Source organism: Chiloscyllium plagiosum, chromosome 25 (genome assembly GCF_004010195.1).
Source record: "Chiloscyllium plagiosum isolate BGI_BamShark_2017 chromosome 25, ASM401019v2, whole genome shotgun sequence".
NCBI lineage: Eukaryota > Metazoa > Chordata > Chondrichthyes > Orectolobiformes > Hemiscylliidae > Chiloscyllium > Chiloscyllium plagiosum.
The window spans coordinates 40097986-40123379 of record NC_057734.1 but is presented as its reverse complement, the minus strand read 5'-3'; the positions used below and the strand labels follow the sequence as shown (position 1 = coordinate 40123379).

The 25394-nt window shown below is 39.8% G+C and overlaps 1 protein-coding gene across 1 annotated transcript in view; it reads right to left on the bottom strand.

Annotated features, from left to right (window-relative positions):
• Positions 1-25394, bottom strand: part of sppl3 (signal peptide peptidase 3) — a 200732-nt gene that overhangs the window by 8695 nt on the left and 166643 nt on the right. Inside the window, exons 7-10 of the mRNA XM_043715932.1 lie at positions 20521-20627; positions 12925-13088; positions 3416-3603; positions 1908-2017 (exon numbers count right to left, since the gene is read on the bottom strand). Coding sequence (XP_043571867.1) covers positions 1908-2017; positions 3416-3603; positions 12925-13088; positions 20521-20627 — 569 coding nt within the window. The remainder of the gene's footprint in view (positions 1-1907; positions 2018-3415; positions 3604-12924; positions 13089-20520; positions 20628-25394) is intronic.

The window sequence follows — 25394 nt, the reverse complement described above, 5'->3', positions numbered from 1 at the left end:
ACTTTCTCAAAGAATTCAATAAGGTTTGTGAGGCACGACCTGCCCTTCACAAAACCATGCTGACTATCCTTGATCACATTATTCCTATCCAGATGTTCATAAATCCTATCCCTTACAATTCTCTCTAAGATTTTGCCCACAACAGAAGTGAGACTCACCGGCCTATAGTTACTACGGTTATCCCTCTTCCCCTTCTTGAACAAGGGAACCACATTTGCTAGCCTCCAATCTTCTGGCACTACTCCTGTAGACAACGAGGACATAAAAATCAAGGCCAATGGCTCTGCAATCTCCTCCCTTGCTTCCCAGAGAATCCAAGGATAAATGCTATCAGGCCCAGGGGACTTATCTATTTTCACCCTTTCCAGAATTTCCAACACCTCTTCCCTACATACCTCAAAGCCTCAAAGATGAGGAATAGGATTCTCTCACAGGAAGACGTGAGTTTTTGTCAATTGGAAGTGATGCTGCGGCTTTATACAAGTTTGGTTAGGCTGCTTTTAGAGCATTGCGTTCAATTCTGGTGGCCACATTACAGGAAGGATATGGAAGCTTTGGAGAGGATGCAGACGAGATTTACCAGGATGCTGCCTGGATTAGAGGGTATGATCTATAGAGGAGAGCTGGACAAACTAGGGTTGTTTTCTCTGGAGCGGTAGAGGAGAAACCTGATAGAAGTTTATAAAATTGAGAGAGGCATAGATAGGGTTGTCAGAATCTTTTTCCCCAGAGTTGAAATGTCTAAAACTAGAGGGCATGCATTTAAGGTGAGAGGGAAGACGTTCAAAGGAGAGGTAAAGGGCAATTTTATTTTTTTTTAAACAAAGTGGTAGGTACCTGGAATGCACTGTCAAAAATAGTGGTGGAGGCAGATATGATATGGATATTTAAGGAGCCTGGAGATAAGCACACGAATAAGCGAGGAATGGAGGGATATGGACCATAGCAGGCAGAAGGGATTAGTTTAACTTGGCATCATGTTTGTCACAACATCATGGGTCGAAGTGCCCATTGTTGTGCTGCATTGTTCTATGTTCTTGCTCAAAAGGCATTGCAATCAGTGTCTTTGCATTATTTTATGGTAAACAGACAACTTCTTGGTAAGCAAAGGGGTGAAAAGTAATTGGGAGGTAAGCTAGACTATCATAGAAACTCTACAGTGTGGAAACAGGCATTCGGCTCATTGAGTCCTCACCGACCCTCCCAACAGCATCCCACTCAGACCAACCCCCCGCTCCCCTATCCCTGTAACCCTGCATTTCACATGGTTAATGCACCAAGCCAGCACATCCTTAGACACTATGGGACAATTTAGCATGACCAATCCACCTTTGAACAGTTGGAGGAAATTGGAGCATCCAGACGAAACCCACACGGACACGGGGGAAATGTGTAAACTTCACACAGACAGTTGCCTGGAGTGAAATTAAACCCAGGTCCCTAGTGCTGTGAGGCAGCAGTGCTAACCACTGAGTCACCATGCTGCCCATATGGCGTGATCAGATCAGCCATTATATTATTGAACGGTACAGCAGGTTATAAGAGCCTAATAGCCTAGTCCTGCTCCCAATTTGCATGAACCAACTTGCTTTCTGCAGGAAAAGTCTTTATTTTGTTCTGCACTCCTTCCTGAACATAAGACTAAAGATTTCCCACATTTTCCCAAATATTTGGAATTTTGAGGTAAATTGGATTTCACTATATTTAAATTCTCAAGACCTGATTGGTTCACAGTTGTACAACATTAAATGGGAACACACAGCAGGCAAGTACTGACAATGCAAAGGAGCAATATCAGATGGAGTTGGATGAAGGCTGAGCAAAATCTATTGAGCATGCAGAGTGGAAAAGTAACCAAGATTAAACCACAGATTGTAGGTTTATTTAGGTTTTTACATTCTACTCACCTTTAAATAAGCCATGGTGAGCAGTGGTAGCAGCGTAAACGGAACGAGGTACAAGAGTGCAGGTTGAGCAGCCCGGTGAATTCTAGATGCTACAGTGGCTGTCAAAAGACCTAAATCAAGAGTCAGATTATCAGGAAAAAACAAAGGACAATTTCTAAAATGGAAATATCACCATAGAAGACTTTATAATTTATTAAAAATGCATTTATACAGTTATAGTTCATTTCACAGTCCTGATGCATTCAGAAGAAAACTTTTAAATCAGGAAAGCTTATGTTGCTGATTACAATTTTTACATTAATCAATTTATTGGCTTGAACATAACTGGCACAAAAAGTCTCTTAGTTATGCTTAATGACTCAAGTACTTAACTGTCTCAGTTTCTCTCTTGCTCACTGCTTCCACATCCAACTCACCTGTCTCTTCTGTTTGTTGCTTTCCCCTCACCTCACTTCTTGTTGACCCCTTGTACCATTCCTCTCCCAGTCCACCTGTACACTGCTTCACTTTCCAATTCACCCAGTCCCCATTTCCTTTTGGTTTGACTTTCCATGTGCAAAGGACAGAAGTGGCAAATGTGAGGGAAGCCACAGCAAGCAGTAGAGGAGGGGAGACAGGGAGCAGCATTTTGTTTTAAAAAAAATACTGGAGAATGTTCAGTAACTACACTAAAACAAAAATAATCAGCAGTGTTTAGAGGAGGAATATCCTTAATTTACCAACCGTGCTACAAAGAAAATGGATTTTATATGGTGGACACTTGTATACTGCTGCATCATACTACTATTGAAGTAAGAATGCCCTTGGATAATTCTTTACAATTTCAAAACACTGCACTGCTATACAGCATGAATAACTTTTGCAAGTGCAGTCGCTGCTGCATTGGCATTGCAGCAACCATTTATATTCTGTGAAGTTCTACAGATGTTAATGAGATGGATGGGAGTATTGGTTGTGGTTAAAAACTCTGGACAGAACACCAGATCGACCAATACTCTTCCTCTTGTTAATGCTACATTCAGTAATGCAGTGATATCTGTTAGGGCACAGCTTGAAATCAGAGGGTAGTGACTCAAGAGGTACCGAAACCAAAAATCTCAATATGAAATTCCTTGAACAATTGATGCAGAGCAGCAAAACATCTTCGAGATTTCAGAGGTCAGCTATAACCAAGAAAATCAGAAAGAGGCAATGCAAGTCATGCTAACTGGTTTAAACAGTAAAAGGAATAGGTCGATTTCTAGACCTTAAAAACATCAAAGTATATGAGGAGGGAGCGTTATGGCATTATGATAGAGGATCAGCCTTATCATACTGATGGCCTACTCTTGATCTTATTTCCTACATTTCTACAGTTATCTAGTTAAATAATAAATTTAATACATAAATGAACATTTTAAATTTCAGTATTGTAAATAACTCACATTGTTAGTTGGGATAAACTGCCTGTGCCACTGGGAATCAATTTTCAACAATATTCTTATTTCTACTGAATTGCTTCCACTTACCTACAAAGTAACCGATCAAGGTACAATGGAAGTATGACACCTTCTGCATACGACCAGGTATATTAGGTGGAATAGCCTCACTGTTAGAAACTTTCTTATAGTTATCATATCGAAGCACAAAGCACAACAGAAGTCCTGGCATGACAATGTCTCCAATTCCTAGCATTGAAAAGTGGGTGCCTGTGGAACTGCACAAAACAAAAAAAGGTAGACTGTGTTTAGTATCCTTCAATTTTTTTTTTTTTTTACACAAAAGCTCCACTTTGCATTTCTAACTTACTTTGAAGATTATAAATATTAAAGCTGTGTGTTATTCTTAACGTTTTCTTCAAAAGCACCATTTTTGTAACCTCTGAAGCTGTACAAATTTGAATTAAATAGAATTGATTTTAGCACCAAAATACTGTAAACTAACCTGTCAAAGGCTTAACCAATATTATCCTACAGTAACTAATGCCTTAAATGCAACTCTGGTTTGTGTACAAAGCAGCAAAAATACCATGGTCTGATGAGAATGAATAGGAGCTACTTAAAATACATGTCACCATTCAGTTGAGTTTGATATTAGTAGAAACCCTACATTCACCAGGCCTCAAGATGATGCCAATTCATGTTCATCCATAAGTTTTGAAACAAATATCGGTGACTGAAGTAATGCTTAGACTTGCTAACATTTGGAATTATACCTTTAATCTGAAATTTTGGACAGACCAAAAATATGGCAAATTTGGAAATAAAATTCACTTTAACTAGATTTATTCTTTAAAAATGCCTTTAAACAATGCTGGAAGAGACAGTGAGTCAACAATCTCTAGTGATGGTCATTAGTTTCAAAATGAGGCAGAAGTTAGCATTTGTTGATAGAGATGCCTGCGAGAAACTAACCACATCAGATTGGTCAGATAATATTCCAAGATTTTTGTGAATATGTTTGCAATTGTTAGAGAAGCTAAAACAAGTTAGTGATTGCTGCAATCAAATCATAGAATGGTTACACAGCACAGGAAGAGATCCTTCTGTCTGTCCAGTCCATGTCAGTTGTTAAAATAGTTCTACTCATCCTTTCCCAACAATCCTACAAATCATTTTCCTTTTAAAGCCACCAGTGAAGCTGCCTCCATCACCCTTTCAGGATTCAAGATCACAACCAATTGCTGCATAGAACAAATCTTTTTCTTCATGCTACCTTAGATTCTTTCGCCAATCACTTCCAACGTGTGCACCCTATTTGTGAGGTAGCCTTGGGGGAGATGCTCCATCACCAGTCTACGCCACTCCATAAGACCTGGGGATTTTTCCAACATCCAATTCATTAAAATGTTCTTCCTCTCACAGTGGGTAAGAATGTTACACAGTCTCTTCCCATGTTCCACCAGAGGGGGCAAATTTGGCAACACCAGAAGAAATACCAGATCCACTTTAACTCTGATCTTGAGAATGTACTTCAGCTCCCTTACTATAGCACTCCAGTATGTCTGGATCTTACAACATGACTAATAGCAGTGTGTGTCTATACTAATGTTACATTTGGGACACCCTGATGACTCTCCTCTCTTGAACTTAGCTAGCTTCTCTGGTGCCATATGAGCCCGGTGTAAAATCTTCAATTGCATAATCCTGCGCTTTGTTACATATTGAAATTTTCTTTACATTTTCCCATATATCTTCCAATACAATATTCTCTCCTAGTTCCTGATTCCATGCCCTACAGAGTCCCTCCACTTCCCGTCTGTAAATGATAAAAAGTACTAACTGAAAGAGCGCCCGTACAGTGGAGCACTCTTTTCTTCACGTCTGACTTGTAAAACTGAGCCAGAAGCGTGGTCGTCTTCTGTGTATAATCCCTTATCTAAAAGTACCGGAAAAGGTCCCTATTAGACAATCCATACTTCTGACTTAGCTGGCTAAATGACATCAAGACCTTCCCCTCAAATAAATCCCCAAACAAGAGATCCCTTATTCTCCCATAACTTAAAGCCGGAGTCCATTGCCTCAGGTTTAAGTCCTTGGGCTCCCACCAACGGTGTAAATGGTGAGGTCTTAAGCCAAATGCCCTCGTCTTGCCTCATTACCCTCCAAGCTTTCACTGTATTTAAAATGATTGGACTCTTACACTGTTTGGTCACGGGTTTCATCTTATCCATGAATAATAGATTAACTGGGGGTCATCTTGACTGTTCCCGATGAAGGGCTTTTGCCCGAAACGTCGATTCCTTGGATGCTGCCTGACCTGCTGTGCTTTTCCAGCACCACTCTAATCTAAACTCTGCGAGTCAAGGCAAATCAACTCTGGTTACGGGGGGGGATTCAGTCACCCACATTTACTAACAAAGCGCATATCTGATATCTCTTCAAGTCCTAAAGGTCTTTAAGCCCCCCATCCCTCAATCGTTTTGTATGTCTCCAAAAGCCTCACATTATAAGGTGTGGCATCCAGATTTGGACACAATACACCACTGTAGTTAAACGGAGATTTTAAGTATTCATCATAACTGCTTTTGTACTCTATGTGTCTACATACAAAGGCCAAGAACTAATATTGTTCTTAAATTGCTTTTCAAAGTGCCCTACCATATTCAATAATTTGTGCAAACATACTCTAACACACCTCTCAAAAAGCCAAAAGAACTGCGGATGCTGGAAATCAGAAACAAAAATTGAATTTGCTGGAAAAACTCAGCAGGCCTAGTGGCATTCGTGTAGAGAAACTAGAGTTAATGTTTTAGGTCCAGTGATCTTTCTTCAGAAGGGAAGGTCTGTTCTGAAGAAGGGACATTGGACCTGAAATGTTAACTCTGGTTTCTCTATACGGATGCTACCAGACCTACTGAGTTTTTTCAGCAATTTCTGTTTTTGTTCTCAACATACCTCTGTTTTTATACCTTCTTCAGAACTCTATTCTTTGCCTTATGTTGCTGCTTCACTTTCTGGTCACCAAAATGAATCACATTCGCATATCTGATTGATCATTTCATTTTGAATTGTTTAAAAAAAGGCTCCCATCACCAAGGTTACATTGAGAAGCCAACAGTTGTTCAATTTATCCTTATATTCTTGCTTAGGAAAAGGGTAAAATACTTGTAACTCTCCAGACTCTGACACCTCCCCTGTACCTAAGAGAGACTGAAAGATTATGGCCAAGTACCCTGACATTTTTCACCTCTAAGTCCATATGGGATGCCTGTAGCTTCCTGAAGGAAGCAATGACTGACTTACTTTTAACTACAGCCAGAATTCCCAGCTGCATTTTTTTAAAATCAGGGTTTAGTCATCTACTTTATCAACCAGCTCATTTTAATGTAACATTGTTAGCACTGCTTCCTTGATAAAGCCACATGCAAGACTTTAGTACCTTAGTTTTACTTGTTGCATTCAAGTGTGGATCTTTATGGATCTTAATCAACTTCACCTCACCTCTTACTATGCATTCATTATTTATAAACGTACAACTGGATTCAGTATTAGCTGCTGTCCTATTCTCTTTGCCTATCTGAATTTCTTTTTAGTTCACCTCTGAACTTTTCATATTCTTCACTTTGGTAATTATTTGTACTATCAATCTTATCTCTTCTGTGTCCTATTTCTCTGCTTCATCATGGCTCTTTTCTTAGTCAGAGAGCTCAGGTGGCAAAGTACCTCAATTATACCCAAACCACCACCTCTTTAAAAGGCTGTGTATTTTTGAATTACATTTTTTCTCATCAATCTTTGATTGCAATTTCCCTAAACTAAATGCATCCTCAGCTCACTAAAACAGATAATTCTCCAATTAAGTATTATTATTCCATGTAGTCTATGTTTCTATACCTAACCTTCTGGATATTATCATGATTCCCAAATGTTGCCCAATAGACATTTGCACCGCTTGAAATATCCCCATTCTCTAGAACCAAATCTGGCAAAGGCTTCACCCTGGTCGGGCTGCAAATGTGCTTTTCAAGAAAGTTGTCCTAACCTCCTTTCCCTATGCTCTTTGCAATATTACTAATTCGAGTGTTTATTACAACCATTGAAGCCATCCAATAATTATTACTCTATTGTCCTTACACTTTAAAAAAAAATTATCTACAAAGTCACTACATGCAGTAATATTGGGCAGCTTTGACTATGATTTAAGTAGTTCTGTTTGAGATCCTATCAGAATATCCTCCCTCCCTGCCTCTCTCGCACTAACATGCTCCTTAATTATGGCCACCCACCTCTCCTTTCTAACCTTCCCAATCTTTCTTAACCACCTTGTATCCAGAAATATTTAATACCTAGTACTGCCATTTTAAAAACTAGATCTGTCAAGTCCACAAATTAATATTCCCCCTGTAGTTATTTACATCTGCAACTCATCACCTTTATTTACCACACTACTGGTGTTTATACACAAGCACTGTAAGGTTAGATCTGTCTTTTCAGTCTGATCCAATTTGCTGTGATTGCTGGGATATTATATTGAACAAAATTTTAATAGGCTTTCTTCAGCTTAGCAACATAATAACCAGCCAACAAATACTTATCCATCGGTGTTGTGGAGATAAATAAAATTCTGATCATCAGAGAGATTTGTGCTGCTTCATTCAATTCTGAGAAAGCCACCAATGTATTCTCTTGTGCATTCAATGCCCCGTCGGTTATTACCACATTGCGGCATTGGGAGGAGCATTACAAATCCACAGCACTGATATTACATTCAACAACTGCATCTAATTAGTGTCTGAAACATGGCAAAATGTTCCAATGTGTAATTAACTGGAACATTATCAAACACTGTGTTGCACAAGGAGAAAGTAGGACAGATCACCATAGGAAAGTTTTAAGAAGCATCTTTAGATTTGCTGGGAGGAAAGAAGGGAAGAGGGAAATGGAAAAGGTTCAACAGGAAATCCCAAGGCCAAGGGCTGCATGCATAGCTGCTAATGATGAACCAAAGTTCAGGGCAGAGGTACACAGACCAAAACTGGACTTCTGTAGTTGTTTGTTTGGGTGGGTGGGGGAGGAGGAGGAGTGGAGTTGGAAGATGGGAGTCCAACTTGGAGTGTGTTAAAACAGTCAAAGCCTAGAGTCAGCAAATGAGTTGAGGTAAGTGGAGTTGATGCTTCAGTGGAGGAGATGGGGAGTATTTATGATGACATAAACATGTAGCTCGATGTTTGTGCCTGGGTAAAATATGACTAAGGCATTGAAATGGTCTGGCTCAGCCTCAGACATTTCCCAGAGGCTCTGTTAATATATGCTTGAATGATTAGTTGCTTGCCTACTTCCAGAAGGAACAGCTATTTCAAACAGGAAAAATCTGTTAAAGGATGGCTATCACATAGATTCACAATAAGGTAAACAAAAGAATGCTGGGTCGCAATCCTTTATCAAGGTGATCCCAGGTGCTCAACCTCTGTTGCTCTAGAGGAATACCACTGACTTAGCAAATCAAAGTGCAGTTGCAGATGTGTCTGGATTATACGACATATCAAGAAAACCAAGGTTTCTGTCATCAGTTAACTAGAGCTCAGGGTCTCTCTTTCTCTCTGTAAGATGTGCCTAGATGTTGAATTTGCAGCTTGAATAACACCATCGCCAAAAGGTTGCTACAGTTCTTCAGATCTCAGCCTTCCAGAACAGAGATGACAAAGAGCATATTAAACCAGGCCAACCATGAAATATTCACTCACTCAAGTTATACAAAGAAATGCCCGATTACCACTACCATAATTCAGCAGTAAAGCTTAAACAAAATATTGAATTGCAAAGTAAAGCCTACTACTATATTCCATTCAGGTACAATTTATATTGCTGCAAAGAACTGGCAAACAATCTTCCCACAGCTCTCATTCATTTGTATAACTTCAATCCATATACAGAAAACAAATTCTGGCAACTTACTGAACTTACTTCTTCCTATCTTGGATTTTGTTTTCACCACTTGTCTAACTCTACACTTGTGATTCTTCTGACATTTTATGTGGGATACACAACTTCCAGTTTCGTCAGCTCAGAAGCTTCCTCTTCACGACTGGCATGTAATCCCTTGAAATCTCCATATTTCAGCAGGACAATTTGAGGGCTCTCAGCTTCTTTCTTGAACAGAAACTTGGATAGCACCCTACTGCCACCACCACCTTCTCTCGCTTGGCTAAGCTTGCTCTCACTGAATAATTTCTCCTTTAACACACCTCAATTGTCTCCATGGGCACCCACATGGGCCCTAGTTATATGCATTGCTTTGCAGGGTATATGGAACATTTCTTGCTCCAATCCTTCTTAGGATACTCTCTTACAAACCTTTCTTCAATACACTGATGACACATCATTGGTGCTGCTTCCTGCTTTCACCCAGAATTGGAAAACTTCAGCCTCCAATTTCCATCCTTCTTTCACCTGCAACTGAGCCATCTTTGAGTTTTCCCATCCCTTCCTTGACTTCTCAATTTCCATTTCTGGGGATAGGTTGTGCACCAGTATCCACTACAAATCTACTGACTCCCACAGTTTGGTTGCCAACATTTCCTTCCACCCGGCTTCCTTACAGGAACTTGACTCCATTTCTATTCTCCAAGTTCCTCAGTCTCCGCTGCTTCTATTCTGATTATGTTACCATAAGATGTAGGAGCAGGAGGAGGTCATTCAGTCCATCAAGTCTGCTCTACTATTCAACAAGATTATAGGATACTCTTCAACTCCACTTTCCTGCCTTTTCCTTACCTTGACCCTTGATTGGAAAGGTTGTTCCCCTTAAGGGAGAGTCTCGGGCAGAGGACATAATCTCAGAATAAAGGGTCACGCATTTAAGATGGAGAGGACCCTTGATTCCCTTCCAGATTAAAACATCCATTTATCTCAGCCTTAAATATACTTAACAATCCTGTCTCAAGAGCTCGCTGCAGTAAAGAATTCCACAAATTCACTACCCTCAGAAGAAATTCCACCTCCTCTCCATCTTAAATGCATGCCCCTTTATTCTGAGATTATGTCCTCTGCCCTAGACTCTCCCATAAGGGGAACAACCTTTCCAATCTACCTTGTTAAGTCCTCTAAAGAATATCGCTTGTTTCATTAAGGTTGTTTCTTAGCCATCTCAATTCCAATGACTATAGGCTCAACTTACTCAACCTCTCTTCATAAGACAGTCCCTCTGCACCTGGTGAACCTTCTGTGGACTGCCGAAGCCAATATATCTTTCCATCGATAAGGAACCAAAACCTGTTCACAGTATTCTAGCTGTGGTCTGACTACTGCCTTGCCCAGTTTTAGCAAAACATTCCATTTTTATACTCCATTTCCTTTAAAATAATGACCAAAGTTTCATTTGCCTTCCTTATACCCACTAAACTTGGATGCTACCTTTTCAGAATCACAGACGAGGACTCCAAATCCCTCCATTTAAATAGTATTCAGCTCCGCCATTCTTCCTACAAAAATGTTTTACCTCACCGTATCCCACTTTACATTTCATCTGTCAAGTTTTATCCACACACTGAATCTGTCTATAACCCTCTCAAAGACTGTGCGTCATCCTCAAGATTTTCCACATAATTGCATCATCTTCAAAACGTGGTTACAGTATATTCACTTTCCTCATTCAAGTGAGGAATATATGTTTAAATAATTGTGGCCCCAGCACGGATTCCTGTGGCCCTCCACTAGTTACAGGTTGCATTCCTGAAAATGCCCCCCTTACTCTAACTCCCTGCTTACTGTTAGCCAAACCTCTATTCATACTTGTATAGTACCTCCAACACAATGGGCTCTTATTAAACAGTGGTACCTTACCAAACATGCTAAAAATCCAAACACATTACATCCAGTATTTCCCCTTTATCTATCCTGCTTGTCATATTCTTAAAACATTAAAAAATGTATCAAGTATTACTGTCACTTCATGAATCCATGCGATTCTGTTTGATCATGTATTTCTAAATGCTATGCTATTACATCCTTAATAATAGATTCTAACATTTTCCCAATAACAGATGTCAACCTATTTGACCTATTCATTCATATCCTTTCTCTATTAAAGAGAAGTGTTAGAGTTATAGTTTTCCAATCATCCTGGGCTTTTCCAAAATCGAAGGAATCTTAGAAGATTATCAGTTCATCCAATGTCTCCAGAGATTCATTCAACAGAGCTGCTTATGACATGCTTTCCTTTTTCACCCATCACCAGAGTTGATAGGAACCTTAGCCATGTTGGATCCACATTTTGCCCTCAGCCTTTTCCCTTACTTCCAAAGTAGTGTTCTCCTTTGCCCTAGTTTTCCATTCTACAATCTCCACATTCAAAAGATCATTCTCCTACATTTTTTGATGTCAAACACATCATCGCCTTCCATCAGCAGTCTGCAGCGAGTGTCCCGTCTCCCTTCCTCTTTCCAATCCCCTCCTGTTACACCCTGGTCCACTCCTCCTTCATTCCCAACAGCACCTTCTTGGCACCCATCTATGCAATTACAGAAAGACATGCTCCTTTGCTTCATCTCCCTGCACTGTCCAAGGCCCCAAATACACATTCCAAATGAAGCAATGATTTACTTGTACTAGTCTACTATATTTCAATCTATTCCTCCATGTTCATTGGTCATAATGCAATCTCTACTAAAACGGAGACACCAAATGCTGACTGAATGACTGCTTTGTGAAACATCGGTGTTTGGAAAGCAGGAAGGATTCTGACCTTCCCACTGCTTGCCATTTCAATGCACCAGTTTGCTCTAAGATTAACATTTCTCTCACCTGCCTGTTGCAATACTCCCCCTGAAACTCAATACAAGCTTGTAGGAGAGAACTTTATTTTCCATTTGGGCACTTCACAGCCTTCAGGAATCAGCAATGAGTTCAGTAACTTCAGGCCATGAATTGTGGACTCCATCTTGATTCCCCCCATCCAAATACTCACCTATTATCTTAAATGTATGGGCTTGCTCTCTACAGAGCTTAAGTATTTGCTGCTTTAGCATCTACCATTAACGAGGAGAAAGTGAGGTCTGCAGATGCTGGAGATCAAAGTTGAAACTTTATTGCTGGAACAGCACAGCAGGTCAGGCAGCATCCAGGGAACAGAAGATTCGACGTTTCGGGCACAGGCCCTTCTTCAGGGCCTGTGCCCGAAACGTCGAATCTCCTGTTCCCTGGATGCTGCCTGACCTGCTGTGCTGTTCCAGCAATAAAGTTTCAACATCTACCATTAACATCTACTCAGCAGCTGTTTAATTCCCTATTCTATTAACATTCCTTTATCATTTGCTCTACTTTTTCCTCCACAAAAAAACACTTACCCAGCTCCTTTCAGTTTCAAAGAGGAGTCACATTGGACTTGAAACATTAATGTTGTTTCACTTCCCACAGCTGCTACTAGATGTATTGAATATCTGCAGCACATTTGGTTTTCTTTCAAATTTGTTGAAGACTGTTTAATATCACCAGAGGAAATAGGCAATGTGCACAGTGCATGTCAAGAATTCAGATTTCCTGAGAATATTCACATCAGGCCCAAGATATCAGATTATATGCTTTGCCATTACACTCACCTTGGAAACACCAATTTTCCAGGTAGTGAGAGGCGAGGAACATCCCGTCCAACATTAGGTCCCAAATGAAGTTTTCTTGATAACACATCTAAAGGATTGTCAGCAGGCTGAGTGGCCACTTTCACCATGACATTGCTGTTGAAGATGTAAGCAGAGAAGAATACCTGAAAGACAGAGGGAAAGAAGTGGGGTAGGGGCAGATATTGCATATTCATTGAGAGTTATTAAATCATAGGATGGCTACAGTGAATACAGAATCCATTTGAAGTCATAGATTCACACAGCAAGGAAACAGACCCTTTGGTCCAACCAGTCTTATCTATACCTCTAATTATTTTATAAACTTCTATTAGGTCTCCTCTCAAGCTCCTACACTCCAGTGGGGGAAAAAAAAAAAGAGTCCCAATTTATTCAGCTTTTCTTTATAACTCTGACCTTCCACACCTGGCAACATCCTGATAAATCTCTTCTGAACCCTCTCCAGCTTGATAATTTCCTTCCTATAACTGGGCGACCAGAACTGGACATAGTATTCCAGAAGAGGCCTCACCAATGTCCTATAAGACATGACGTCCCAACTCTTATAAGAAAATGACTGAGAAGTTAAGGCAAGCGCGCCAAATGTCTTGTTAGCCATAATGTCTACATGTGACGCAAACTTATGTACCTGCACCCTTAGGTCTAGTATGTCCATGCCAGCTCTCTACAATATTTAGAAATTTCTTAATTGGTGGACCAGCATTTATTGTCAGTAGACCCAGAATGCTGTTAAGGGAGTCTGTTCCAGGACTTTAATACAGCAACACAAAGTATGGTGATATTTTTCCAAGTCAGGATTGTTTGCGGTTTGGTGGGGAAACGGCATCTGATGGTGTCCCCGTGAATTGGCTGCCTTTTTCATTTTAGATGGTAACGAACATGGATTTGGAAGGCACTTTCCAAGAAGCCTTCGTGAATTTTTGTAGTGCATCTTTTAGATGATACAAGTTGTCCAATTTCAAATAACTTCCCTTCCCATCACCCGATCCCCGTCCCATCCCAGCCCCTCCCTTCCATTCCTCCATCGACCCTTGCTGCTAGCCACCAACTGGATTCCATCGAGCAAACAGCTGCACCTCTACCTGTCTTCACCTAGCCTCACCTCACCAACCTGGACCTGCCACCCCCTTTATCTGCAGCTCTCCTTACAGCTGCCACCCTAGTCCTGAAGAAGAGTTAAACCCAAAACAATGACTTCCCCACCTCCTGATGCTGTGTGGCTTGCTGTGTTCTCTCAGCCTCTTGCCAGTCTACCTACACATTACTGCTGAGCATGGTTGATAGATGGGAGTTAATTTTGTGGATGCGGTGCCAATCAAATGAGCTGCTTTGTCTTGTATGGTGTCATGTTTGAGTGTTGTTGCAGCTGCACCTATCCAGGAATCTCAGATATACAGCACAAAAACAGACCCTTTGATCCAACTCATCCATGTTGGCAAGACATTCTAACTTAATCTAGTCCCATTTGCCAGCATTTGACCCATAGCCCTCTAAACCCTTCCTAATCATATATCCATCTAGATGCCTTTTCAATGTTGTAATTGTACCAGTCTCACTTCATATACCCACCACACTCTACATGAAAAAGTTTTTCCTTCGGTCCCTTTTCTGCCTTTTCCCTCTCACCTTCAATCTATGCCCTCTAATTTTATTCTGGGGAAAAGAGCTTGACTTTTCACCCTGTGTCCCTCATGATTTTATAAACTTCTACAAAGGTCACCCCTCAACCTCCAATGCTCCAGGGAAAATAGCCTCAGCCTATTCGGCCTCTCCCCATAGCTCAAACTCTCCAACCCTGGCAACCATGCACATAAATCTTTTCTGGACCCTTTCAAGTTTAACAACATCCTTCTGATAGGAAGGTGACCAGAATTGAATGCGGTATTCCAAAAGTGGCCTAACCAATGTCCTGTAAGCCACAACATGACCTCCCAACTCTGATAGTCAAAGCTCTAACCAATAAGGATAGATACTAAAAGCTTTCTTCACTATCATATCTACCTGACTCTGCACTTTCCAGGAACTATGAACCTGCACTCCAAGCTCTTTGTTCAGCAACACTCCCCTGCACCTTACCATTAAGTGTATAAGTCCTGCCCTAATTTGCTTTTCCAAAATGCAGCACCATGCATTTATCTAAATTAAATTTCATCTGCCACTTCTCAGCCCATTGGTCCAATTAATCAAGATCCTGCTGTACTCTTGAGGTAACCTTCTTCACTGTCCACTACACCTCCAATTTTGATGTCATCTGCAAACTTACTAACTAGATCTCTTACGCTCACATCCAAATCATTTATATAAATGATGAAAAGCAGTGGACCCAACACTGATCCTTGTGGCACACTACTGGTCACAGGCCTCCAGTCTGAAAAGGAGCCCTCCACCACCACCCTGTCTTCTACCTTTGAGCCAGTACTGTATCCAAATGGCTAGTTCTCCCTGTATTCCATGTGATCCAACCTTGCTAACTAGTCTACCATGAGGAACCTTGTTGAATGCCTACTGCAGTCCATATAGATCACACCCACAACGCTGCCCTCATCAATCCTCGTTGTTACTTTTTCAAAAACCTCAATCAAGTTAGTGAGATACGATTTCCCATGTACAAAGCCATGTTGACTATCCCTGCCTTTCCAAATACATATAAACCCTGTCCCTCAGGTTTCCCTCCACCAACTTGCCCACCACTGATGTCAGGCTCACTGGTCTATAGTTCCCTGGCTTGTCCTTAATACCTTTCTTAAATAGTTACACGTTAGCCAACCTCCAGCCTTCTGGCACCTCACCTGTGATCCAAATATCTCAGCAAGGGGCCTAGCAATCATTTCCCTAGCTACCCACAGAGTTCTAGGGCACATCTGCTCAGATCCTGGGGATTCATCCACCTTTATATGTTTCAAGACATCCAGCATACCACCTCTGTAAATGGACATGAAGATGTCACAATCTATTTCCCCACATTCAGTATCTTCTATGTATTTCTCCACAGTAAACACTGATGCAAAATACTTATTTAATATCTTGCCCATCTCCTGCGGTTCCACACATGGGCTGCCTTGCTGATCTCGGTGGACCCCTATTCTTTCCCTAGTTACCCTTTTGTCCTTAATGTATTATCTCATGTCCCCTTTGGCAAATAGGATTAAGGAAACCAAAAAGAGGTTTAATTAAATACATTAAGGAAAATGCTTTCAGGATATCTACGTATAGTAGATGTGTATATCTACGTATAGCAGAGCTTATGTCTGGAGTCACATAAGCTCTGCTTTACCCACAGTCTATGTTACTCCTTTAAAAAACCACAATAAATAAGTTAAAACAGGATTTCCTTCTGACAAAACCATGCTGACTCTTCCTGATTACCTCGGGCATTTCCAAAGTGTGCATCTATAATCTCTTTCTCACATCTTCCCCATGAAGTTGTTAAGCTAATCACCTATCGTTTCATGTTTTCTACCTCCTTTCCTTTTGAATAGAGGTGCTTTTTTTTTGGCTACTTCTCAGTCTGATGGAACCACTCCTGAGTCAGGAGAACTTTGGAAAAGATGCAGAAAGGACAGCACTTGATATCAATGCAGAATCTGATTAAGAGTAGCATCAAGGCACCTTAGCAAAATTTAGAATCAGTGAGAATCAGGAGAAAACTCTCTATAGAGATGTACAGCATGGAAACAGACCCTTCAGTCCAACTTGCCCATGCTGACCAGATATCCTAAATTAATCTTGTCCCGTTTGCCAGCATTTGGCCCACATTCCTCTAAACCTTTCCTTTTCACACACCTATGCAGATGCCTTTTAAATGTTGTAACCGTACCCAGTTCCACCTCTAGTGGTAGGAGTCACATTTAGCACAAAGGAAGATGGTTGGGCTTACTGGAGGTCAATCATCTTAGTCTCAGGCCATCAATGTAGAGCTACTCAGGTACTGTCCTGGGTTAACCATCTTCAGCAACAGTGGCATAGGAGTACCACCACCTGCAAGTTCCTCTTCAAACCATACACCATAACTAGATTGCTTTCCTTCACTTTCAGGGGTCAAAATCCTGGAAATTCCTTTCCAGCAGCATACTTACCTCCCAGGACTATAGTGGTTCAAAAAGACAGCTCATTATTAGTTTCTCAAAGGCAATCAGTGATGGCAATAAATGCTTGCCTAGCCAATGCCACCCACAGCTCAAGAAATTAGAAGCATCCTTTTTCACGTTTGTGTTAAATTTCAACTGTCATATGCCTGCCCATTCCACCAAGCTGTCTTAATTGAAGTCTATCACTATGCTTCACAAAGAACTAGCATTTCCAAGTTTTATGTCATCTTGAGCCAAAGTACTAACCACCAACGTATATCTTTCTTCAGCACAAGAATCTGCTTACCACGACTGTTTCTTGCCACTGACCCTTGTATTCCATTTGCTTCAAATAAACTGACATATCAATTACACAGTACTTTATTAAACATCATTGGAAGTCCATATAAATACTGTAAACACATTGCATTTATCAGTGTTCTTAGTTACCTTAAAGAACTCAATCAAGTTAGTTGAGTCCAATTTGCTTTTAACACATGACAATGTACTTTTAATACACTTCTGTAAATGACTTAACTGTATCTTAGAATCTTGCTTTTAAAGCATTCCTAACCAAGTTCTTCTGAAGAAGGGCTTATGCCCGAAACGTCCATTCTCCTGCTCCTTTGATGCTGCCTGACCTGCTGCGCTTTTCCAGTAACACATTTTTAAGCTGCAGATTGCAGAATACAATTTTGCTAATGTTGATGGCCACAGCGCCTCATGGATGCCCAGTTTAGTTTGAAGTCTGTTCCATTTAGCATGGTGATGTGCCACACAAGGGGAAGGTTATTTGTAATTTGATGGTGGGATTTCATCTCCACTAGGACCGTGCGGCGATCTCACTTACTGATGCTGTGATGGACAGTTGCATTTGCAACTGGTAGATTGGTAAGGATGAGCTCAACTATGTTTTTCCCTCTTGTTGGTTCCTTCACCACCTGCTGCAGACCCAGATTGGTAGCTATGTCTTTTAGAACCCCACCAGCTTGATCAGCAGCACTGCTGCCGAGCCACTTTCCGTGGTGGATATTGAAATCCCCCACCCACAGTACACTTTGTGTCTGTGTCATCCTCATGCTTCCTCCGAATGCTGTACTGATTCACCAGCCATGGGAGGACGGTATGTGGTAATCAACGGTAGGTTTCCTTGCCAGTGTTTAACCTAAAGCCATGAAACGTCGTGAGGTCCAGAAATAATGTTGAGAATTTCAAGGGCATTTCCCTTCCAACTGTACCGTCACCTCTGCTGGGTCTGTCCTGCCAATGGGACAGGACATATCCAGGCTCGCTGGAGGTCATGTAAGGTATGGCTGTTGCTTGACTAGTCTGTGAGACAGCTCCCACATGTTAGTAAGTCTTCACAGGGTTGACAGGTCTGTTTCTGCCATGCTCTTTTTCAGTGCCTAGCATAATGCCAGGTGATCAGTCTGTTTCTGGTTTTTTTGAGACTTTGTAATGATTGGTACAATTGAATGGCTTGCTAGGCAATTACAGAGGGCATAGTGGTTGTCTGGAGTCACATAATGGCCAGATCAGGTGGGGATGGTAGATTTATTTCCTTTAAGGACATTAGTGAATCAGATGGATAGTCCCAACAATGGTCATCATTAGACTCTAAATTCCAGATCTTCATTCCCCCCCCATCCCCCATTATTGAATTCAATTCCACCATCTGCTGTTTTAGTAATAAACCAGTCATTTGCTGTTGACTAAAGAAACAAAGCTGATTTGCTCTTAACACTGAAGCTGAAACAGTTTGGGACCTGTATAATTGGTTAAATTTAACCAGATTGGTGACAAAGTTTGTCATGACCAGTGGAGGAGTGGGATTAGAAAAAAAAACAGTGCATCCCTTCTACTTCAGTCATAACAACATGCTGCTGAATAATAATGAAGCAAAAGTAGAAGCAGATGGTTGGGTTGGTTAGTCAAGCTGTTGTATCAATCATGTGTCCAAATGTGACTCCATCAATAATGCAGAAGTTAGAAGGGAAATGGACAGTTTAGATCCAACTGCAAATCTAACAAACTACCCAAGGGGCAGTGAAGGAGGACAACGTATGGTGAATTCAAAATGGAACAAGAGAGCACTTTGGCAAAGTGGCTAACAAAAATGGGATATGAAGTGGTTATACACAAATTATTAAATGCGAAGATCGACCTGATACATTAATAGTAGCTAGTCTACTATATTAAGAAAATATAATTAAAATGGTAAATATTTTATTCAAAAATTTTTCAAAGTTTCTTTAAAACTACTGGACCACAGTAGTTGTAAATGCTTATAAATTATACTCATTACATAAGCTAATGTATAGATCAAGAATGTCATTAGATACAAAAATATAAAAGAGGTAATTAATTATTATAAACACTACTTGGCATCACATCTCAGCAATCTCACGAGGGCTCAGATGGCGAATTTATTATGTCTAGTTGCCACAGATGATGCAATATGTAAAACAGGGTCATTATTAAGTAAACAATTTAAGTCAAGATGAAAGGGACAACATCAAAAAGACATTTTGTCCAAACTCAAATACTGACTTCTGAATAGAAAAAAGTGTTTTTGAAGTTGACATCCTGTATCTTGCCACCTTTCCCAAAATAGTTTGGGTAAAATGGGCTGTTTGAGTCATTAAGTTGGCCAATAAAATCGCTCAATTAGTTATCAAGTTAACTGAATAGTGGGGTATTAAATTGAACAATTCAAGACAGAATTTAGCTTGATCTGGGATTTACTTTGCTGAGGGGAAATCCTCAGCATTTAGGGTTTACATTCAGCAACCCAGAAGAAAGTCTGGTTATGTGTGTCAGGTGAGAACAAGATTATTCTGGACACCAATAACCCTTCAGATGACTGGCACTGTTTCAAGGCTCATGGATGGGTATTGATTGATGTATCGACTTTGCATGTAATTGTGACCCAACATGACTCACCACCTCCAGGAGACACAGGGTAGGGCAGTGAATCGGGGAAAACATTTATAAAAATAAATTACTAATCGAAGTCTCCCAAATTCATACATCATATCAAGGACATCTCCAATTATTTACTGACACACATGAGGTCACTGTATTTTCATGAAACATTGAAGATTTTACATGAACTAAATGCAATGCACCTTCATCATGCAAAATTAAAAAAGGTAAAAAGTTCACTGAATGAGTTTATATAGTACAGCCCACATATGTGCAAATTCAGTTTCTACAGTTTCAGTTATCTGTGGTTTACCATAGCCTGAAAATATTACATGGCACACTCCAGAAGTAATTCTAGGGGGGCTGCCAGGAAGGTAAATTTCCCACTTAAATGATAGGGTTTGCTAATATCCGCATTAGGTCTTCGAACATATTACCTGTGGATATTTATTTTGGGGGGTGGGGGGGTGGGAAAAGAGTGTGGACCTGTAATTATGTAGTTAATAACAAAGCTACATTAAAAAACAAAAAGCTATTAGAGGGGCGATGCTCCATTGCAACTTACCCAGAAGACATCATAAATGAGGAGTCCAGAAAGCAGCAAGCAGGAAACTTTAAGACTTGGCAATCGTACAAAAGCAATCATGGCCACACAGAGGCCCATTGCCAGAGCTATAATGGAACACAAGCAATATATTAGCAAACTGCAAAACTGGAACAGAGATTGCTGATTTACAACACTAAGCACGGAATTCAAGACACTAAAATATTATTCATGTAATGCACAAAAAGATTGAAACCAGCTATATTACTTTCAGCAATTTCCACAATTTAATGATTTATTGGAAAGACAGGTACTACTAGAAAGACAGGTACTACTAGAAAGACAGGTACTACTAGAAAGACAGGTACTACTAGAAAGACAAGTACTAGTTTGAGGCCAGTTGCTTTTCCTTTAGGGGAGGATGTGTAATTTTCATCAAGTGTCAGCAAAGCTATTGAAGTCACTGGCACAATTTAAGCAGACTATCTAGTTTTAGCTGGAACTGTCAATCATTGCAAGCAGTTTTCATTGACAAAGTCTTATTTCACCAATTTTGTTTAGATTATAATGCTGGATTATAATATAATAATATTCTAACTACTGGCCAGGATAGCATTAAGAAGAGTACCATGGATCCTTTTACATTCACTGAACATGCACTCTGATATCCCAAATAATATCGCCAGCTGTGTAATACTCGCTCAGTCCTGTCTAAGAATGTCACCCTAGATCATATAGTCAAGTCATAGAGAAGACCTTGAATAAAATAGGACTCAGACTCTTTTACAACCAAAAACTATGACGTTTCTTCTTTGCCCTGATCAAGATAAAAACATAACTGATGAATAATACTGCAATAAACATATATTATCCATTAGAAGCAATATGGACAAACACCAGAAAGGAACAGCACATAGAAAATGAAAGGAAGTGTGTTAAACAAGTCTTAGAAATGAAGTTGGTCATGGTAACATGTAAATGGTGAGCATAAAGGTGATCAAGAAAAAGTGAACACTCGGAATGTCACCAGACAAGTGGAACCCAGAATAATTAACGATGGTGGAGTAAACAATGGTGTCAAAATACACCTAAACACACTTCATCCTCGGGTCAGAGATATTTTGTTTTTCATTGTCCAGAATTCCCTATATTTAGAAAAGGTCCCTTTAGATTGGAAGGCAGCAAATGCAACTCCTTTACTCAAACAAGGAGGGGAATCGGGAAACCATAGGCCATTTAGCTTAACATCTAACAGAAAATATTAAAAGTCATCAACAACAATGTTGCAGCAAGGCACTTTGAAACATTCAAGGTAATTAGGCTCAGCCAGCATGCTATTTTGAAAGGGAAATCATGTTTAATCAATTTGAAATAATGTGTTTTGGGTAAAGGGAACTGTACTATATTTGGATTTCTAGAAGGCATCTGATAAAGTACCTTGTCAAAGGTTACTGCAGAAAATAAAGACTCAAAGTTTAGAGTGAAACATATCAAAATGAATAGATGACTGGCTAAGTAATAAGAGACAGAAAGTAAGCACAAATGGGTCACTTTCTGATTGACAAGTTGGCAAAGTGTGGTGTGTCACAGGAATTTGTGCGAGAATTTATAATGACTTGGATCTTGAGATCTAAGGTATGGTTCTAAATTTGTTGATGACAAAGTGGCAAAGTAAGCTGTAAAGACGAAAAGAGGAGGTTACAAAGGAATATAGAAAGGCTAAGTGAGTGAGCAAAAAATCTGGATTATGGAATATAAAATGGAAAAATGTGAAGTTACCCATTTTGGCAGGAAGAATTAAAAAAAAAGCACATTGGCTAAATGGCGAAAGAAATTGCAAATCTCTGGGATACAGAGGGATCTTTTCACTCGTAATGAAGTACAAAAGGTTAGAACACAAGTAATCAGGAAAGCTAGCAGAATGGTACTTTTTATTATGAGGGATTTTAATTAAAAAATAGGAAGGTTATGCTCCTGTATCGGTGAGACCTCATTTGAAGTACTGTGCACAGTATTAGTCTCCACAGTTACAGGATGGAAATCAATTGAAATCAATTCTGAGATGGTATTTTAGATGAATACCTGGAATGAGTAAGTTGTCAGACGAGGGAAGAATCGACAAGGTAGGCTTGTAGTCACTGGAGTTGAGAGGTGCTGACTTGATTGAAACATACAAGTTGAAACTTTATTGCTGGAACAGCACAGCAGGTCAGGCAGCATCCAGGGAACAGGAGAAACATACAAGATCCTGAACTGCTTGACAAGGTGGATGTAAGAGGTTTCCTTTTCCATGGGTAAAGTCAGAAAACGTAAAACTCATCTTAAAAGTGAAAAGCTTAAAAGTTTTGCTCTGGTGACCTAGTAAGGACTATACTGCATACGTGACTGGGTGGAGGGTTACTGATACTGCGCAAGTGCAGAAAGTCAAATTTAAAATGCCCTTCTTGCTGTTGGCATGAGACTACTACTCCAACGTCAGTCTTAATCACTTCCCCTTTTAGTCAACTAGTGTTATGTAGAAGATGTGACCACTGAATTGGTTTCCAAATGCATGTCTGGTACCCACCTCTTGAATGGTGGGACAGACTCAAGAGCCCAAATGATCTTATCTGCCTCCAAATTTGTTCATTCAGATGTACTTAAGAATTCGTTCTATAATTCTGGTCAGTTCACATTAATGGAAAAGATCCAGAGAGCAAAGCAACCATTTCAAGTACAATGAGGAAAGCTCTACAGTGCAGAAATAGCTTCAGGGGTTGCAGAATCAGGTCGATTAAAACATTTTTCAGAGACTGAGACTCAAAGCTAAGATATAACTTCAGGATAACAAAGGTCATCTAACTTAATAAATTTAAGTTACTAGTTCATACTATCAAGCTAAATGCTTCCCAGTTCAGCAGGTTTTCTTACCCCAAGTTTTGAAAACACAGGAATGGACTAATTAATGACAAACTAACTCAAGTGTCAGAAATGTACGCATTTATTTTGTGGAATTTCTGGAATGAGACCGTAGATGGAAAGCTTCACATGTTGATAATTTAGCATTTTTGCACAACTTTTATGAACAGACATAAATGTTGAGGACTGGGGCAATAGATGTCAGAAGGACACAGGCAGACTGGTGAAATTGAGAAAGTATGCTGATAATATGAAGTGATATATTTTGCAAAGAGGAATGAGGAGGAAGTACAAGCAAAATGCAGAGACCCAAGGGTATATATACATACATTTCTGGAAGTGGCAGAAGAAAGGAAGAAAGAAAGCCCTATAAAGAGGGGTATGGAGTACAAAAGCAGAGGGATAGCAAGGCTTTTAAAATGTGCAGAGGAGAGTCATGAGAATGATCAGTGAAGTAACTCATCCCTGGGAAGAGAAAATAAACTGGGACTATTTCCTGAAGAACAGAAAAAGGGAAAGGGATATAAGTGAGGCAAAATACTTAATTTTGGTAAGGATACAAGATGAGAAATTATCTCCACAGGAAGGACAAGTAGAAGATGTAGAACCGGGGAGCAATTAAAAGGGAGGCTATTTCTAAACATAAGTTATGATCTGAAATGCACTGTCTGAAATGGTTGAAAGGAATTCAATACCAACTTTCTGATAATTGAATAGGTTTTTGAATAGATAATTGAAAAAAGAAGTGAGACACAACTTGGACAGATCTTTCAACCATTTCAATAGCTCTTTCATAGTGCTACCAAATATACTGGGCCTGAAAAACCTTCGGTGCTACATGATTCTAATGACTTAAAAATCTAGATACTGTCATTTTCTACTGGAGGAATTTTACATACAACACTTAAATCATTTCATGTCTTTTCAACATTTTCACAAATTTGAAATAGTTGAAATCTAGACAGTCACAAATTATAATGCTATGCGTATTCATTCTGAGAAAATAATCTGTGCCACATGTAAGAGGAGCAACAGTAATCAATTTTTAAATGAAAATATCATGTTAATTCAAATGTTCTAACCACTTCATCAAGATAATGCAAAGATTTCTTTCCTCATATTCCCTCAAGTAATTAAAAATTCTCATTTCACAACTCAAAGCAGAAAGGTAATTAAGAACACAAGTGCCAGCTGGTCAGCCATTAGAGTTCTAGTTTCCCAAAGAACTGCTGGTCCTGTCGGTCAGTAAAAGATCACCCATCAAAACAACATTGTTTGCTGTCATCACAGTACCTTGCTTAAGTGACAATTTTTGCTGATCGAGTCTAGGAAATGCTATTTAACAAGGAGAGCAATGTAATCAATATGGCCCTTAGAAGTATACAGAATCTGTCAATGAATACCGTTGTGTAGAATTTGGGTTAATGGCACACCTTAACCCTGATTTCCCTACGGCCAATTATAGAAACCCAAGTGACAGAAAAATACCTCAGCACATCAGAGAGCTGTTCTGGACCCACTGGTGACAACCAAAAATCAGAACAACTACATTTCAAAATGAGGCAAGGGTATGTCTAAATTGCACCATGTCAACGTAGTCCAAATTGTTTGGGCGATTTGATTGTATATTTTAGTTTCCACTCTTAATAAAAAGCATGTTCTTTAAAACTTTTTGTTTTTCCTTGACCTCCTATTTCCTAATCTGTCAGGCATCCATGTTTTAATTTCTTCCCTCTAGAGTATCTGGCCCATTACAATGCTATAAAGATATTAATTGTTTCTTCCACACAAGCAGAATCATCAACTTCCCATGTCATTGGTATTAGCATAGAGATGTACAGCATGGAAAGAGACCCTTCAGTCCAACCTGTCCATGCTGACCAGATATTCCAACCCAATCTAGTCCCACATGCCAGCACCTGGCCCATATCCTCCAAAATCCTTCCTATTCATATAACCATCCAAATGCCTATTAAATGTTGCAATTGTACCAGCCT